The 17058-nt window shown below is 46.3% G+C and overlaps 2 protein-coding genes across 20 annotated transcripts in view; both read left to right on the top strand.

Moving 5' to 3' along the window:
• EPB41L1 (erythrocyte membrane protein band 4.1 like 1) overlaps positions 1 to 3958 on the top strand; it is a 55740-nt gene extending 51782 nt beyond the window's left edge. For all 16 annotated transcript variants that reach the window (XM_040447175.1, XM_040447172.1, XM_040447171.1 and 13 more), the window contains one exon: positions 511 to 3958. In XM_040447175.1, the coding sequence (XP_040303109.1) occupies positions 511 to 519 (9 nt within the window). In that variant the 3' untranslated portion in view covers positions 520 to 3958. The remainder of the gene's footprint in view (positions 1 to 510) is intronic.
• Positions 3959 to 6546: 2588 nt separating this feature from the next.
• Positions 6547 to 17058, top strand: part of AAR2 (AAR2 splicing factor) — an 18315-nt gene continuing 7803 nt past the window's right edge. Inside the window, exons 1-3 of one of the 4 annotated variants that reach the window (XM_040447154.1) lie at positions 6547 to 6597; positions 9345 to 10150; positions 13492 to 13721. In XM_040447154.1, coding sequence (XP_040303088.1) covers positions 9394 to 10150; positions 13492 to 13721 — 987 coding nt within the window. In that variant the 5' untranslated portion in view covers positions 6547 to 6597; positions 9345 to 9393. Of the gene's footprint in view, positions 6598 to 6626; positions 6828 to 6859; positions 6921 to 8025; positions 8400 to 9344; positions 10151 to 13491; positions 13722 to 17058 lie in introns of those variants that run through there. The other 3 variants (XM_040447157.1, XM_040447155.1, XM_040447156.1) reach the window with 3 other exon arrangements.

Raw genomic sequence — 17058 nt, 5'->3', positions numbered from 1 at the left:
TTCACCACAAAATTTTGGAGTCAAACTTGAGTTGGAATCCAGACTCCAATTTCTTTATTTAAATACTTCTCCCTGGGGTTTAATCCTCAGGACACACAGGCCCATGGAGACCAGAGAGGAAAACCAAAGAACATTTACAATCGCAACTAAATATTTCTTAGAATGGGAGAAGGTAGGAAGAAAAGGTGAATCACATGTGATCTGAGCTTCTTAGTGTTAAAGGAAACTTAGACAGATTTCCAGATGGAAGAGAAAGATACCACCTTCCTGGAAAGCAAACACACATGGGCTCTGGAATCAGACAGATGTGGGTGCAGGTCTCAGCTGCCACTTACAAGCTGTGTGGCCTTGGACAAGTCACTGTATCTTCCTGAGCCATAATAAAGGGCATGCAGGAAAGGCAGCTAAAACAACCCCTTGCCACATATCTAAAGATGAATGACCAAAAGTTACTAATATTTTTTTATCCTCCTCCTCTGTGTCCCCTTCCCTCCCTCCCTCTGGCTGTAGGAATCCTGACCTCTGTGAAGAGATGCTGGCGTTTCTGGTCCAACCCAAGCCAGAGAACCGTAAAGAAGGGGCCTTCATTCTGGATTCTCCGACTCAACACCGAAGTCCCAGCTGTGACGTGCTGTCACCGAAGAGGGACTGGGAAAGGAAAAGCATATATATATAGATATATATAGATATAGATATATATACAGGAAACACCGCGTCCTTGCACTGCTGCTGGGGCTGGCCGAGCAGTCGGCCAACAGCAACAACCAACATCTGAATGCCTACATTTCCTTTGCAGACACATTGAAGAATTGGTGGGACTTTTCAGGAAAAAAAAAAAAAATTATGACAATAATCTCTTGCTCCCCCTTTCGAAGCCCCATGGAACGCCAGAAGCAAGCCAGACCACAATGATTGTAGGAGTCCAACACGACCCTGGTTCTGCACGTTACACTGAGCGGACAAGCATTCCATTTGTCCTGCGGCGTGTTGCCCACTCCAATGCAAAGGAAACACTTCTGCAGCAAAGCAAGAGAAGTCGCAGCAGCAAGACACCCACCGTCAACCATTTGCCGAGAAAGAAAGAAACCCACCCCCCCCCCAAACCCCCACTCAGAAAGGAGGAAGAACACTGGATTGTTATTTTTTGGGTCTTGACACTGGGCTGCAAAATCCACCTTCCTCTCTTCCACCTTCCCTCCCCCTGACTCACGTGTCTTATGGTCATTTCTGTCTCGGCTGTCTCCTCCCCCCCCCCCCCGCTGCCTCCCCCCCCCCCCACCTCCCTCTGTCTCCTGGTCCTGCTAAGGGCCACTGCAGATGACTCTGGTTTGAAACAAGAAAAAGAAAAGAAAGCAAGAACAGAAAACCCAGCCACAGGAAGGGGAAGTAGACATTTTATGTTTATGGGTTCTCATTGAAGGTGCAGCTTGTAGGAAATGTGTATGGATGTGCTTTTAAGTTATGTATATTACATATAACAGGAAACAAATATTAAAATAAACAGTGCTGGTAAGTATGAAGCTGACATTTTAAAATTATAATTATCCGACTGTGATTGATGTATCCCAAGGTTCTTAGATCTCCCTGAACCGGCCCAGCCAAGGAGACCAGGACTCTGGCTGTGGGTTGCTCACAGTAGGAGCTGACGGTTCGGTGTAGTAATACAGTGTGTGGTATTTGTAATTGGTTGATTGGTGGGGAGGGGTGGGGTCCCCAGATGGAGGGGCAGGGGTTTGGCAAGAAGGAAGAAACACAGATGTAGTCCAAGATGCCTTCTCCCCTCGGGCAGTAGCCACCAGGGCCTGGTCTATGCTCAGGTGTGGGGTCCAGAGTTAGGATTCTGCTACCTCCCTAGGGAAATTGCTTCAGTTTTCAGTCTTCTCTTTTTTTTTTTTTTTGGCCACATGTCTTTTCCCTGACCACATTGTGACATCTGACTCCCCATCCAGAGGGAGGTGATGCCCCTGGCCACTGCAGAGGATGGTGGCTTTAATTTGGCTGTCTGGAGAGTCTCAGCTCACTCTTATCCTCTGCCCTTCCACATTCATTCTCTTCCTTCTGGGCCAAAGCAGCCATAGAGACCATGAACACATGGCAGGCCCTGATAGGTCAAAACTGCATTTCCAAAGGCTTTGCCTGCCCCTGAATAAGCTGAGGGTGAAAGGTGTTGTTGCTCAAAGGCTCCATCCATGTATAAGACGCTGGCTTCAGAAACCTCCCCTTCAGCCAGCATCTGAACTCTGAGCCTGTATCCTCGGAGTCCCCCAAATTGCCTCCAGATCACAGAAGCTCTTGGAGAAAGTCCCATCAAAAGCTTGGCATTGACCTCTGGCACACATGGTCTTTCCCAGGCTTGCCTGCCATGAGCTGCTTCTCTGAGCTCACGGAGTCTTCTTTGGAGGAAATGTGTCCCCACTACACTTTAATTTCTCAGTCCCATCTTATCTCCCCAGTCCCACCACTAAAGCAGTCATTAAATTCATTCAACAAATATTTTATTTATTGAGTCCCTACATGTGCCAGGCAGTATCCTTGGGCTGAAGGAGAGAATATGGGGGAGGGGAGGGACCCGGAAGTCCTCGGAGCCAGCCTTACATCTTCAACCATGGCTTGCCCCTCTGAGATTCCCACATTCTCTCCGAGTATTGGCCATTGCCCAGCGATACCCCCCAGAGGGCCCAGGCTTACTTACCAGTTACCCCAGTGACTTATGTGCTTAGTTTGCTAAGCTGGTGCTGACCTGAGGCAGGACAGGAAACCAGAACAGCGTTTGTCTCTGTGGGCAAAAATGGGACAGAGAGCAGGCAGGGAGAGTCCTGCACCTGGGGCTCAGTTGGCAGATTCAGCCACATCCTGCCAGGAGCAAGGCTGGTGGCCCGCTCCAACTTCCCCTGAGTGCGACAGCTCACTTTCCATGCACCAGGTTCTTTTTACCATCCTGGTGGAGAAGCCACAGAACCTTCCCTCCCCGCACCGCCTCCCCCCCCCCCCCGCCCCCCACACACACCTCGAGAGCTCCCATTCTTTCTGGACCATGAGCCAGAGTGGCTCCACCCTCCCTGGGCCACCTGGAATTTGGCTCAGGCACCCCTGCCAGGCGTCATGACCACACCGGTCACACCATGGAGGGAGAATATTGTTCTGGGTTCTACACCTCATTATAAGCCCCTGAATGTGTGGTTTCAGGGCAGGGATGAAGTGACCAGATTTAGCTTGTGGGCCGGCCAGGGTTTGTGGAGGTCTCCATCCCATGGATGTTGTGACCTTCCTTCCATGGAGAGGCAGGCAGTGCCACCAGGGAGGAGGGGAGCTGCAAAGCTAAAATCTAGGGCACTGTTTCCTCCCCATCCTCCTCTTCACAGGGAATATAGATGTTTGTCTTGTCTGCCTTCAACCTACTTTTCTTTTTTTCCTTTTTACATTTCTCATCGTTTCTGTGCTGCCTTTCCACCCAGGAGACCATGTAGCAGAGTGGAAAATGTCCTGGAGGGTATCCTGGCTCAGCCATGTGACATTGGACTAGTCCCATCCCACCCCCATCCCCTTTTGGGCCTCAGTTTCCCCACTTACAAATGAGCAGGATAAACCAGAGGCTCTCCGGGGGCTTTTCCCAGTCTGCTGTCATACAGATATTCATTTTCTCTTATTTTGCTTTCTCGGGATCTTTTCCATCTGAGGGTACAGGAAGTGCCAGGACCTGTTTTCAGTTTTTGAATCCTGCAAGCACATTCCAAGACTGGCCTGCAATTGCATGAGCAACATCACTCTAAATAATTTTTTTTTTCAAAAGCACCTTACCAACCAACTGCGATGCTGTCCTGTTCCTTTTTACTCACACCCCTCCCTCCCCTCTCGTCCCGCGCTCCCCCACCTCAGTGCTCTGTGCTGTATGCGTGTGCTCTCTGTTCTTGTATACTCAATAAAAGTGAAATAAATGTGTTTGATGCTGAACCACAAACTGTCTTGGCATCTCTCCCTCCCTCTCTCTCTCTCTCTCTCTCTCTCTCTCTCTCTCTCTCTCTTTCTGTCTCTGACCTTGGCTACGGGTACAAGTTGGCATTGTGGGAAGGGCTAAAACTAGGATGGAGAAATCCCAACCTTGAACACTTCCATTAAACACATTTGCCGTTTCCAGTGTGGCCCATGTCTTGGGTTAAGTTCTGCAGGCATAACAGCAAATAAGACAACATTCCTGCCCTCCAGGAACTCTCGTGCTAGTAGAGTGCAGGAAACAGATGACACAACAGTCAAGCAGTCAGAGACAATTCCAGAGTGATTAGCACTGGGAAGGAAATGCACAGAGGAAGGAGATGGTTGCTGAGGGAGACCACTTTAAGTAAGGTGGCCAGTTATGGCCCCCCTGCAGAAGAGCTGCATGAAGAGAAACGTCCAGTAAGGTGAGGACCTTGGGCGAGAACATGCTAGGCAGAAGGAAAAAGCACGTGGGCCCCAGGATGAAGAGGGGCTTGGTGTGTGGAGGAACAGCATGACCCATCCTCTTTTGAAAGAAGACCACCTGCATTGGGATCTCTTCCTATAATCCTTCTCCGTGGGAGCCTAGCAGATAACGTATACACCAGTCCCGAGCTTCAGACTTTGCCCACCGCCATATATGTTGCCATATCCCTACATGTGCCACCATCCCATTATCGACTTCTTTCTTTAAACTGACTCTATAAATGTGTATGTAAAGGAAATGATATCACTTCATAAATGGAAAACTAGTGTCACTTGCCAAGGAAATGAGGTCTTCATAAAAATAAATGCAAAAATATAAAATTAAAAAATGCAAAAATATAAAATATAATTTATGTAAAACTTAAACTCACTCCTTGGACTGCCTGAGTTGCATGTACCACACTTTCCTTTTTACTCTACTAGGTGACTCACCCCAGACCACCTTTCTTTATTGCCCAAAATCTTACAAGTGAGAACCGCTGATAATAATTGGATGCATTTTGCATGGTGCCATTTTGCCCCCACCCCCACCCCAGGGAACATTTAGCAATGTCTGAAGACATTTCTGGTTGACACAACTGAGGGGGGTTACTGGCATCTAGTGGGTAGAGAATAGGGATGCTCTTAAACATCCTACAATGCACAGGACAGCTCCCACAACAAATAATTATCTGGTCTGAAATGTCAATAGTACCAAAGTTGAAAACCCTGATTCGGATGGAGATGTGACCCACAAGGTGGGATTCCAGGGCCACTGTCTGTAGCTTCCATGCCCATAATTCAGTGCCCTGGAGTGTCTGAGAAAACAGTGAGCTCAGCTGGAATGGGGAGCTCTGAGACCAGACTGTGGAGCTCAGCACCTAACACTGGGAATAAGGAAGCTCAGAGAGGGAGCTGAGCTTCTTCGTGCAGGAAATGGAACTGACACAACAGGCTGAGATTGACATGCATGACTGTGACTGATGAAGGCCATCTCTGGTTAATCCTGTAGCATCTTACTGTGATTAACCATGACCTCAAGGCCCAGTCTAGTCTGTAGCCCACTAAGAGATGAGTTTCGACTGAGACAGATTGGTGTGTCCAGCTGTCACTGAGGAAGTATGACAGGCTAGCTAAGCAGCAGCAGCACAGGGACAAGAATAGCCAGTCAGACCTTGGTTTGCATCCTAGCTCTGCCACTCTCCAGCTGTGTAACCTCTCTGAGCCTCAGTTTTCTCTTCTGTAAGTTGGGAATACTAATACCTACTTACTAGGGTTAATGTAAGGCTTAGAAGTCACATAAGAATGGCCTGCCCTATGGGTTTTGGACTTACCTAGCCAGCCCGCACAAGCACATAAGCCAATTCTTTGCAATAAATCTCTTAATATATATCTCCTATTGGTTCTGCCTCTTTGGTTGAACCCTGACTGATACAACCACGCAGCACAGAGCTAGGCCCCCAAATAGAATCCATTTATTAATACTATAGCTAATTAAACTTGATCTATATCTACATCTTCATCTGTATGTATATCTAGTTATATATCCAGCTGAGACTTTGTGCCTGGCGCTTCCTACTCCGTTCCAGGGAAACAACAGAGACTAAGACTGTCGTTGCCTGCACCGCCTGAGGATACTGGGCGATTATGGCTGGAGGGATCCATGTGGTGGCTACTGTGGCTGAGACTGGTTCCTCTCCACGCTGGGGGCTGGATTTCTGACAATCTGACAATCTCCTCTAGGGCCGAGTGTGGTTGGAAGCTGAAACTGGGTAATAATGGGCCAGAGGTGATACTCAGGTAGATACTGGCTGACCCGGACCATTCCTGAGCATCAGATTGTGGCTACTAGGCAGTCATAATCTTGACCCCAGCTTCAGCAACAATGACTGAGACCAACGGACCAGTGCTGGTGGATGTGTTTCTGGAGCAGGATATGCATAGTTTGGTGAAAGTTGTTACCCATGGCTCAGGAGCTGAAACGTGTAACTGAAAGTGGCAAAAGACATTTGATGGGGCGGAACCTGCAGCCGCGGACCGTTCTTCCCGAGACCAAGAGCTCTGCCGGGCCGCTTTCCCCGTCGCGCCCGTCCCGCGCCAAAGCGCGAGAACTTCCGGTGAGTTTCCCCGGTGTCTCAGAGTGGGGAGAGTCCGAAGCTGGTGAGTGCGGCGTCATGGCCTGTTTTAACTCCTCTGCTTTCGTTGTCTGTGTGGCCCGGGCTCCCTCTTCCCGGCTCCGGATCGCGGAGTGCCCTGAAGTGGGATACCTCTCCGGGACGTACGCCTCCTGGTCTCTGGCCGGTGGTGGGACCCTGGTGGCTCTGCAGGCCTTTCTCCCTAAGAAACCGTCACCAGAGACACCGTCGCCACTACTTCCTGGGGCACCCGGGGTAACTTCGCGCTTTTTTTCCCTAACTTTAGAACGTGGGGGCCGGAGACTGTGGCCGCGTCCGACATGGTTATGTCCGACTCTGTAATTTTGGGTAAGGTATTTGCCCAAACCATCCCTTCGTTTCTCATCTACAAAATGGATATCATGTTTTCATTAAATAAATGCTTATCAAGCATCTTTTATGTGCTCGAGGTACAAAAAGGCTCAAGTCTCACGGAGCTGGCAGCTGTCTATTAAACATAGGCAAATTTGCAGCCTGATAAATGAAATGGAAAGGTACAAGGTGCCTTGAAGAGTGTATCACTGGATACCTGATCTAGCCCCGGGACATGGACTCAAGGAAGCTGGACTGAGGAAATGACAGTTGTGCTGAGATCAGAAAAATGATTTGAGGAATAGGGGAGGGAAGAGTTTTCTATGCAGAGCAGACTCCTGCTTGAGGGTCTAAAAGAGGCCAGTGTGGCTGATACAGAGAACTTGCAGAGGTGGGGTGCGTGGTGTGAAACAGTCTGGAGGAGTTGCCAGGGACCAGGCAGCACAGACCTTGTAGGGTTTGTAGGTCACGGTAGGAATTCTGGTTTTCCAGGAGCCATATGAGAAGCCACTCAGATGACATTAAGTGTGGGTGGTGACATGCTTAGATTGGCACTTCAAAAAGTTCATTCTGGTTGTTGGATGGAGAGCGGATTGGAGGGGTAGGCACTCTTTGGGTGAGGGACAGGTAACTTGGAGTAAGGATGCGGTAGAGAGAAGCAGATGGATGTGACTTTCTGCATTCCAGGGCATTTTCTCTGTGCCAGGCCATGTGCCAGCTGCTGACGATACAGTGAGGAGAATTATGGGCTAGTGGAATTGGAATAAAGGAATGTCATTATGAAGGAGGAGCACACAGATGCCCCAAGGGAAAATGGCTAATTGATGAACAATTACTCTGAATGCAATAGCTCTTAATTTAGCAAGTATTAAGTACCTTCTGAATTCAGGGTTAGGAATAAGAAGGTGATGATGCAAATTAGTTAGCAGTGGCTTTCAGACTTTTGACTGTGACCTACAGTAACAAATGCATTTTACCTTATGACCAAAAGTACATACAAACACAAAAAAACTTCAGAAAACAGTTATTATCTTTGTTACTCATGATGCACTCTGATTTTTTTTTAATTCTGTTCCTTTCATTAAAAAAAAATTAATGTTGGTTGAAACTCTACATTGCTTTCTTGACCCATTAATGAGTTGTGATTTGCAGTTTGAGAAAAAAGTGCTGATTCAGAGTGAGAGTCCTTTGTAGTGGTTTTGGGTTAAGATGATAAAATATGCCCTTAACATTTTTGGAAACTGGTTGGTCTTCCTTTCCTCCCAGTTTAGTTTTAACATAAGAGTAAGGAAAATTAAACAGGCAGCTGGTTCTTCTGTTTGTGAAATTTGGGGGTCTTGTTTGTATATCTGGCTGGGTTAGAAGTGCCTAGAGGGCAGTGACTGTCCTACTCTGTGGATGTTTCACAGATTATTGTTTCAGGCAAAGATCCTGGCATAGTGCAGGCGCTTGGTGATTACTTGCTGAATTGAATAGGTAAGTATCTTGGGACTAGAAGGTTAGATAATTGTTTGGATTAAATTAGTTCATGTTGAAACCATTCCTTATAAATACCACCCAGTCAGTATCTGCCTGCATACATGTTTTATCAGTATGGCCTCAGGGATAGTTCAGAGGTGGCTAAAATAAGTGTTCTAAGCTCTTTCTCTTCTAAATACTGATCTTGGGCCAGTCACGCCACCTGAATCCATTCTGGGCAAGTGGTCCAGAGTTTCTGCTGACTGTGCACCCTTTGGGAAGTTGTTTAACTCCTTGGACATTAGGGTTTTTATGTGTAAAATGGGAAGAGGAGGTTTGTGGCTGAAAAGCTCTCCACTTCCCAAACCTTTTGTGAATTTTAGATACTGAGCACTCACTTTCCACCTTTTGTCCAAATCTGGGCCTTCCTTGTGGCTTATGAGAAATTGGGTATATCCTTCTCAAGTCCTTGGGACTCTTTAGCAATCGAGTTTAGGCAGAGGTGTAGTGTAAGACAATTTAGGCACAGTTATAGTTTCGAATAGACCACCCAGGCTTTCCCCACCTTCAGCCTCTGTTTTGTGTGTATGTGTGTGTGTGTGTGTGTCTGTGTGTGTGTGTGTGTGTGAGAGAGAGAGAGAGAGAGAGAGAGAGATATGTGAGAGCAGATCCTGAGTGGACAGTGGGAAGAATACTGGCCTGGAGGACAGGGTACCTAAGTTCTAATTTGTGAGACCTTGAGCATGTCACTTCTCCTTGATGTCTTTCTAGCTGTGAAGTGAGTGTTCTTGCTCATTAAAACACAAAATCCTCTTTCTCTGTGAGTCTTATTTTCTTCATTGGTAAAACTGATTAAGGTTTGTGGTGAAGATTAAAGGAGATAATTATGTCAAGGGTCTGATTCAATCTGGCACATGGAGAATCCTCAGCAAATGATGAACTCTGATTTCTTTCTTTTTTCAGTTCTGTAAGACAAGAAGGGTTGTTCTTTTGGTCACGTACCACTGGTCTCATGGCTGCCATGCAGATGGATCCTGAGCTTGCCAAGCGCCTCTTCTTTGAAGGGGCCACTGTGGTCATCCTGAATATGCCCAAGGGGACAGAGTTTGGCATCGACTACAACTCCTGGGAGGTGGGGCCCAAGTTCCGGGGCGTGAAGATGATCCCACCAGGCATCCACTTCCTCCACTATAGCTCTGTGGACAAGGCCAATCCCAGGGAGGTGGGGCCTCGTATGGGCTTTTTCCTTAGCCTGCAGCAGCGGGGGCTGATGGTCCTGCGCTGGAATGCAATTCGAGAAGAGGTAGACCTGTCCCCAGCCCCAGAGGCTGAGGTGGAGGCCATGAGGGCCAACCTCCAGGAGCTGGACCAATTCCTGGGACCTTACCCATATGCCACACTCAAGAAGTGGATCTCACTCACCAACTTCATCAGTGAGGCCACAATGGAGAAGCTGCAGCCTGAGAGCCGACAGATCTGTGCCTTCTCAGAGGTGCTTCCTGTGCTGTCCATGAAGCACACTAAGGACCGGATAAAGCAGAATCTACCTCGCTGCGGCACTGAGTGCAAAAGCTACCAGGAGGGCCTGGCCCGGCTGCCAGAGATGAAGCCCAGAGCCGGCACGGAGATCCGCTTCTCAGAGCTGCCCACACAGACATACCCGGCAGGTGCCACACCAGCAGAGATAACCAGGCACAGCATGGACTTGAGTTATGCCTTGGAGACTGTGCTCAGCAAGCAATTCCCCAGCAGCCCCCAGGATGTGCTAGGTGAGGAGGGACGAGACTCTTTGGGAGTGGGCCAGGGGAAAAGTGTATGGTAGAGGGCTTTAGAGTAAGGGCTGCATCTTGGACTATCTAGTCCAGTGGTTCCTAAACTTGGCTAAGGAAGCAGTCTCACCCAGTCCCCCTGGCGACTGATTCAAGAGATCTGGAGTGGAGCAATACCTGTCTGTCTGTCTGTCTATATAGTAAGCAAGCACCATAGGTGAACCTGATGCAGCCAATCCTGTGTTTGGGAGCCACTGATGTGGTCCAGCCCCTCATTTTACAGATTGAGGTTCACAGATGGAAAGGATTTGGCCAACTATGTGGTTGAAATGAGACCAGAGCCCAGGGCTCTGGGTTCCCATCTGCCTCCTCAGTTCGCTCCTGATTCTCTCAAGGTGTTGGTCTCTCCACTGGCTTAGACCAGGATGGCGATTTAAAAAAAAAAAATTTTTTTAATGTTTATTTATTTTTGAGACAGAGAGAGATAGAGTGTGAGTGGGGAAGGGGCAGAGAGAGGGGGAGACACAGAATCTGAAGGAGGCTCCAGGCTCCAAGCTGTCAGCACAGAGCCTGACGTGGGGCTTGAACTCACAAACTGTGAGATCATGACCTGAGCTGAAGCCGGGCACCCAACCGACTAAGCCACCTAGGGGCCCCCAGGATGGCGATTTTTAAAAAATTTTTATTGCTTTTCTCCCTTAGTGCAAAAATAATATATGGTCATCAGAGAAGCAAAACAAAAATTCACTCCCAATTCCCACCATCTAGAAATAACCTTTTTTACATTTTGGTGTATTAACTTTTTGTCTTTTATATATGTATGTATCTATGTGCAGTATTTCATTTGAGTCTCTGTATATTTCTATGAATTTCCTTTTAGTTTTTTTTTCTTCTACTTAATTATATGTGTTTGTGTGTATATATGATTTTTTACAAAAACAAGATTACAGTATATTATTTTGTTATTTTTATAATCAGCTTTAATATAAACATTTTTCTATGTCATTGAAACAGTCCCTCTAATGTGGCTGCTTATGTGCCATAGTTATTGAACTAACCCTCTGTTGATGGACCTTTAAGATGTCCCTATTTTCTCTATTGTGTCATCTAGTGAACATCCTTGTGTGTACTTAGACATACATTTAGGGTTGAAATTGTTCAAAAAACTTTCTTTAACGGTTATTTTTGAGAGAGAGAGAGAGAGCGAGCGAGCATGAGTGGGGAAGAGGCAGAGAGAGAGGGAGACACAGAATCCGAAGCAGTCTCCAGGCTCCGAGCTGTCAGCAGAGCCCAACACGGGGCTCAAACTCACAAACCATGAGCCAAAGTCGGATTCACAACTGACTGAGCCACCCAGGTGCCCCCAGGGCTGAAATTGTTGATCAGAGGGAGCATGTTGCCAGCTGGGGTGAGGCTGTTGTGTATCACCTCTGAAATGGCAATTTAGCAAAGACTGCATGGTTGGAGAACGATGTCTTGTTTCAATTTATATTTCTTTGATTGCTAGTGACAACAAACATTTGTCACACCTTTAACAGCTATTTATATTTTTTCTTTTACAAATTGTCCAGGTATTTGCCTGTTTTTCTGTTGGAAGATCAATGAGAAATTTGAATATAGGGTCCTCTATATCATTGGCTCACTGATGAAAGGGCATGTTTTAATGGGTGCATCTTAATGCATTACACAGTATTATCGTTTAATAAGTAACAGTTGAAATTCTGGCTTAGAAATGAACAGAAATCCTGTTTTCTACCTCTTAAACATTTTAGTTCTTCACAGTAATCTTGTGAAGGGTCTGTTGCAGGGATAACTATATCTTCCTGACAGCTCCTTGAAATTATTTCTGATCTCATAATTTAATTTTAGACTAGGCCAGAAATGCATGAATTCAAGTAAGTGCCCTAAATTCAGAGAATAAGCTCCTATTTCCACAACTAACCAGGTAAAGCCAACTGTAGAAGCAAATCATTAACCTCAATCGTACAAAGAAAATTTGTGTCTTGAAAATATCAGTCAACATCTAATATCTGGACCAGGCAGCTAGTCAAACTTAGTTCCACAAGCCTAGGAATAGGGTACTAGTTTTTCAGGTCTCTGGAGGGAACAGAGATCAAACAGCATGCATTTAAAGAGGTACTTGGTGTTGAGTGCATCTGTTCTTTGTATGGCCCACATGTAGGTATAACACCACAGAAGCCCTCATTAAATTTGAAGCCAGAGAGAATTCTCTCATCAGCAACAGTATATCTTGACAACGAGAGACCCAGTTGCTTGCCCAAGGACAGTGGCTTCTGGATCATCAGGTCTCTTTGTTTGAGACAGGCATCTGGTGGAAATGTGGGAATAATAATAACCGATATTTCTTGAGTGCTCCTTTGTGCCAGGCATTATTCTAAATGCTTTACATGTACTATACTGATTCATTTAATCTTCACCACAGCCCTCAATTAAGGAAATTGAGGTATAAACAGATTGAGTAACTTGCCCAAGGTCAGACAGCTGTGAAGGGTAGAGCTGAGATTTGAACTCAGGTAGTTTGGTTGCAGAGCTGGTGCTATTTAGCCACAAAGCTGTTCATAGAGATCCAATTACAGAGCCCTGTGGGTAAGCAAATGCAAGTGATTTTGGCTGGCAGGCTAAGCCTGGAACAAATACGAATTTTCCTCTTCTGGGGGGCTCTGGAACTGTTGTCACCCGATAGGAAATCTGTTTTATCTTTCTGTTGTTCCCACTGGCAAGCATTGGATATGTGACCTTGGGCAAGTCCCTTGACTTCATCTGCAAGATGAGACAAGTACCACTTTCCCTGAACACCTTCTGGAGTTGCACTGAGGATTACATGGTGTAGTACAGCATTTCCCCGGTGCTGGAACAGACCATCTGCATCAGAATCACCCGGGGAGCTTTTTTGAGCTACAGATAGTGACGCTTCATCATCTGTCCTCAACCAGGATCTCCGTGGGTGCAGCTTGGGCAGCTTCATCTTTAATCAGCTCTCCTAGTAATTCTGCTGGGCAGTCAAGCTTGGGATCTGCCTGGCATAATATGCATGAGCACATTTGGTAAACTTCTTAAGTGCCAGGCATATATTAGGTGTACTTCTTTTGTAGTCTGATTTTACAAAACCACAGTTTGGTTTTTCGTGGCTTGAGTTTATAGCAGTTCAGCAAACTTTTACTGAGCATCTGCTCAGTGCAAAACCCCACCTAGTAGGAGTGCTCTGCAGGGGTGCCAGGATACAAGGCCACCACCCATTGCTGAGGTCCAGTAGACTTGGCGGCCTTGTACAGTCAGCCGGCACTCCACCGTCTCAGGATCATTCTCTCTGTGCCTTTCAGGTGAACTCCAGTTTGCATTTGTATGCTTCCTCTTGGGGAATGTGTATGAGGCATTTGAGCACTGGAAGCGGCTCCTTAATCTCCTGTGCCGGTCCGAAGAAGCCATGGTGAAGCACCACACCCTCTACATCAACCTCATCTCCATCCTGTACCACCAGCTCGGCGAGATCCCTGCTGACTTCTTTGTGGACATTGTCTCCCAGAACAACTTCCTCACCAGCACCTTACAGGTGAGCCATCTTTTGGCTGACACCCATGGGGGTCAGAATTAAGGCTAGGATGGGTGAAAGCATCCTGGGAAGGTTACTCTTTTGTTTCAGTTACCTAACCTCGGGCTGTTTCCTGGTTCTCTACTCAGTTGTGAGTTCCTTGATGCCAGAGACCCTCTCTCTGTACCACCATTTCCCTGACTTGCTCCTAGAGTGCCACGCAGTGGGGTACTTGGCATTTGAATAACTTCCACCTCTATGAGTTATTCAGCTCAAAACTGTAGCCATAAGTTGGTACTACCCAGTAGGACAGAGTTTTGAAGCTTGTTATTTCCAGGGAAACATCTGCAGCTCCTTAGATCTCATTTAAGCATTAAAGTAACTTTGATTTCCTGTTCAAACAAAACGTGCCAGTTTCTGCAGAGATTCTCTGACCGAAAAAGTGAAATTTGCTTTTAACTTGGCAATTAAATTTTCATTATGAGTGATAATTAGGGAAGAAGCTTCAAACAACTTACAATCTTCATCCTGTGCTATTTCTTCCCTTTGCAAATAGATTGGCTTCCTTTATGTTCTTGGGACAGCCTCTGTCACTCACATTTTGTAAGTTTCTCAAGTGTAGAAGATGCAGAAGCTGTCAATTTCCATACTTTTGTTCCCTGAGCTGCTTTTTTCTCCCTGTGTGTGATACCACTATGAGGCCCACTCCTTACAAGGTGGCTATTCACTAACCTCCCACACCCACCCAGGGTGAGAGAAGGAACGAACTTTCAGGGAATGCCTGTTGAGTATCAGGCATCACGGTTATCATGCTTCTTAGATTCCCTCATTTAATCTCTCCGAAGCCCTTCAAGGAAGGGAGGATTATTTCCTGTTTACAAGTGAGAACATTGAGACTCGAAAGATTAAGTCATTTATATAAGGTCACAGAGCTGGTAAGTGGCAGAGTCGGGATTTGAAACCAGGCCTGAGTCTTGTGCTTATGCCCCTAGGTAGTGCATATGACGTAGATCCCCCCAGTAAGGATTCTTGATTGACATTAGTGGAAATACCACCAGGGGCTTGTTTCTCAGGTAGTGGACACTTTTCGAGAAAAAAACATACTGTTGGAAGAATCCCTGTGAGCAGGCAGCTGACAAAACTCTGGCGGTTGGAAGACTTGTGTAGACCATGGGGACAAGTTGGTCAGCTGATGGTTTGAGCCTGGCGTATTCTACTTCAGAAGAGTTCTAAAACTGCTCTTTTACTGGCTATTGATATAACAGAGGAATTAAATCCCTTCATCTTTCCTCCTAAGGGGAAATTCCACCCCCCCCCCCACCAAAGTTATTGGGTTGTGTGAGCCAGTAACTGATGAGGGGTGAGAGGGGGCATCCGCTTGCTAACTTGCCTCTGGCAGTGGCCCATGGGAATGACGTGCTACCCTTGTGATGTGCGTTAATGCTGTCACACAAACATAGGAGGGCCACACTGTGTCATTGGCTGTCCTGACCATTGTCAGCACAACCGACAGCTGAGCTCTAATTACTGACGCTGTGTTGCCAACAATGATTTATGAAGCAGAGAGGACCCAGATGGGTTGCTAGATGCCCAAGTGGAGTGTGCAAAGCTGATGGAAGAATTCTGTCTTTGGACTTTTCACCAAGAACATTTGATGTTCATTTTTTAGAAAAATCCAGGACAGGTGCCTTTAAAAAAATAAATCAACACATATTTTTGAGCATCCTGCCTTTATATACAACACTCTGCTGAAGGCGTTGAGGGTTACATATATTAGTTAGTCAGGGTTCCTGCCCTTGAGGGATTTATTCATTGATTTAGCAGGTATTTGCTGAGCATGTGCTATATTCAAGGCCCTGTTGTAGAACTGGGAATAGAACTTTGAACAAGACAGAGTCCCTGACGTGGGAAAGTAAACAAATGAATTGACTCAAGTCCCTCCAGACAGCATTGTTTAGAAGGCTGTCATGCCCTAGTACCATTTTCCTGAGGCAGGCCTTGAGACCTGTGTGGTCTCATCTAGACTGCATCAGTCTGTCAGCTCCCACGCCAACCCCGGTCAGTCCACCCATGTCTCATGCTGCATCCTGAGTTGCTTCTCTGACATGCGGACATGATCCTACTTCTCTGCATCTCCTTGTTTCCTAGAAAGTTCAAAGCCCAAGCACAGGTCACAAGGCCCATTCTGATCTGGCTCCTGACCTGTTCTCCAGCTTCTCCTTCCTCTCCCTACTTCCCCCATGTCAACTCTAGCAATAGTGGTCTCCCTGCACATTCCCACGTATGCCATGCTATTTCAGGCCTTTTTTTCCCCCCCCGATGGCACAAAACACATAACATGAGATCTACCCTTTTAACACATTTTTAAGTTTACAGTACAGTATTGGTAACTATAAGCACAGCAGATCTCTAGAACTTTTTCATTTGGCACGACTGAAACTTTATGCCCATGTTTCATGCCTTCTTAACTGAACATGATTTTTGTTCTACCCGATGTGGACTTGTTCATCCTACAAGATGCCCTCAAGGCGTTTCTCTGTGAAGCCATCCCCGATCTCTCTCCTTTACATATTATTAGCCTACTTTGGATGTGTTGCTATTATATTGCACAGGCCGTGCATGCTGAAATGTGTACGTTGTCTGCCTGACTTCCCCACTAAGCTGTGAACTTTTATCCAAAGCCTGTTTGTTGTTCATCTGGTTATTTTCAACACCTAGTCAAGGTCTAGCATTTCTCTCACTTTGTGTAATTGGATGTTTTTAGATGGATGGAATGCATCAATCATGTGGTAGTGTAAATAGATGCCTCTAATATGATGGGTATAAACAGTGCAGTGAGATCAAAGGGCAGTATAAGCATCATAAAGGAATTGGTTGATTAAGACTGGGGTTGCAATATGAGGAGGTAGAGGATCAGCAGTGGCTGTGAAAGGAGGCATTTAACCATGTGTTGGAAGGATGAGTGAGATTTCAACAGGCACACTGTAGAAAAGGATATTATAATACCTTTTTTTTTTTTAATTTTTAACGTTTATTTATTTTTGAGACAGTGAGAGACAGAGCATGAATGGGGGAGGGTCAGAGAGAGAGGGAGACACAGAATCCGAAACAGGCTCCAGGCTCTGAGCAGTCAGCACAGAGCCCGACGTGGGGCTCGAACCCACGAACCATGAGATCATGACCTGAGCCGAAGTCGGACGCTCAACCGAAGTCGGACGCTCAACCGACTGAGCCACCCAGGCGCCTCCCCACCTTTATTTATTTATTTATTTATTTATTTATTTATTTATTTATTTATTTATTTTATAAAATTTTTTTTTCAACGTTTATTTATTTTGGGGACAGAGAGAGACAGAGC

Source organism: Herpailurus yagouaroundi, unplaced genomic scaffold (assembly GCF_014898765.1).
Source record: "Herpailurus yagouaroundi ecotype Mexico unplaced genomic scaffold, PumYag 196, whole genome shotgun sequence".
Classification (NCBI taxonomy): Eukaryota; Metazoa; Chordata; class Mammalia; order Carnivora; family Felidae; genus Herpailurus; species Herpailurus yagouaroundi.
Note: the sequence above shows the minus strand (reverse complement) of the source record. Positions and strands in the feature narration are given on the sequence as shown.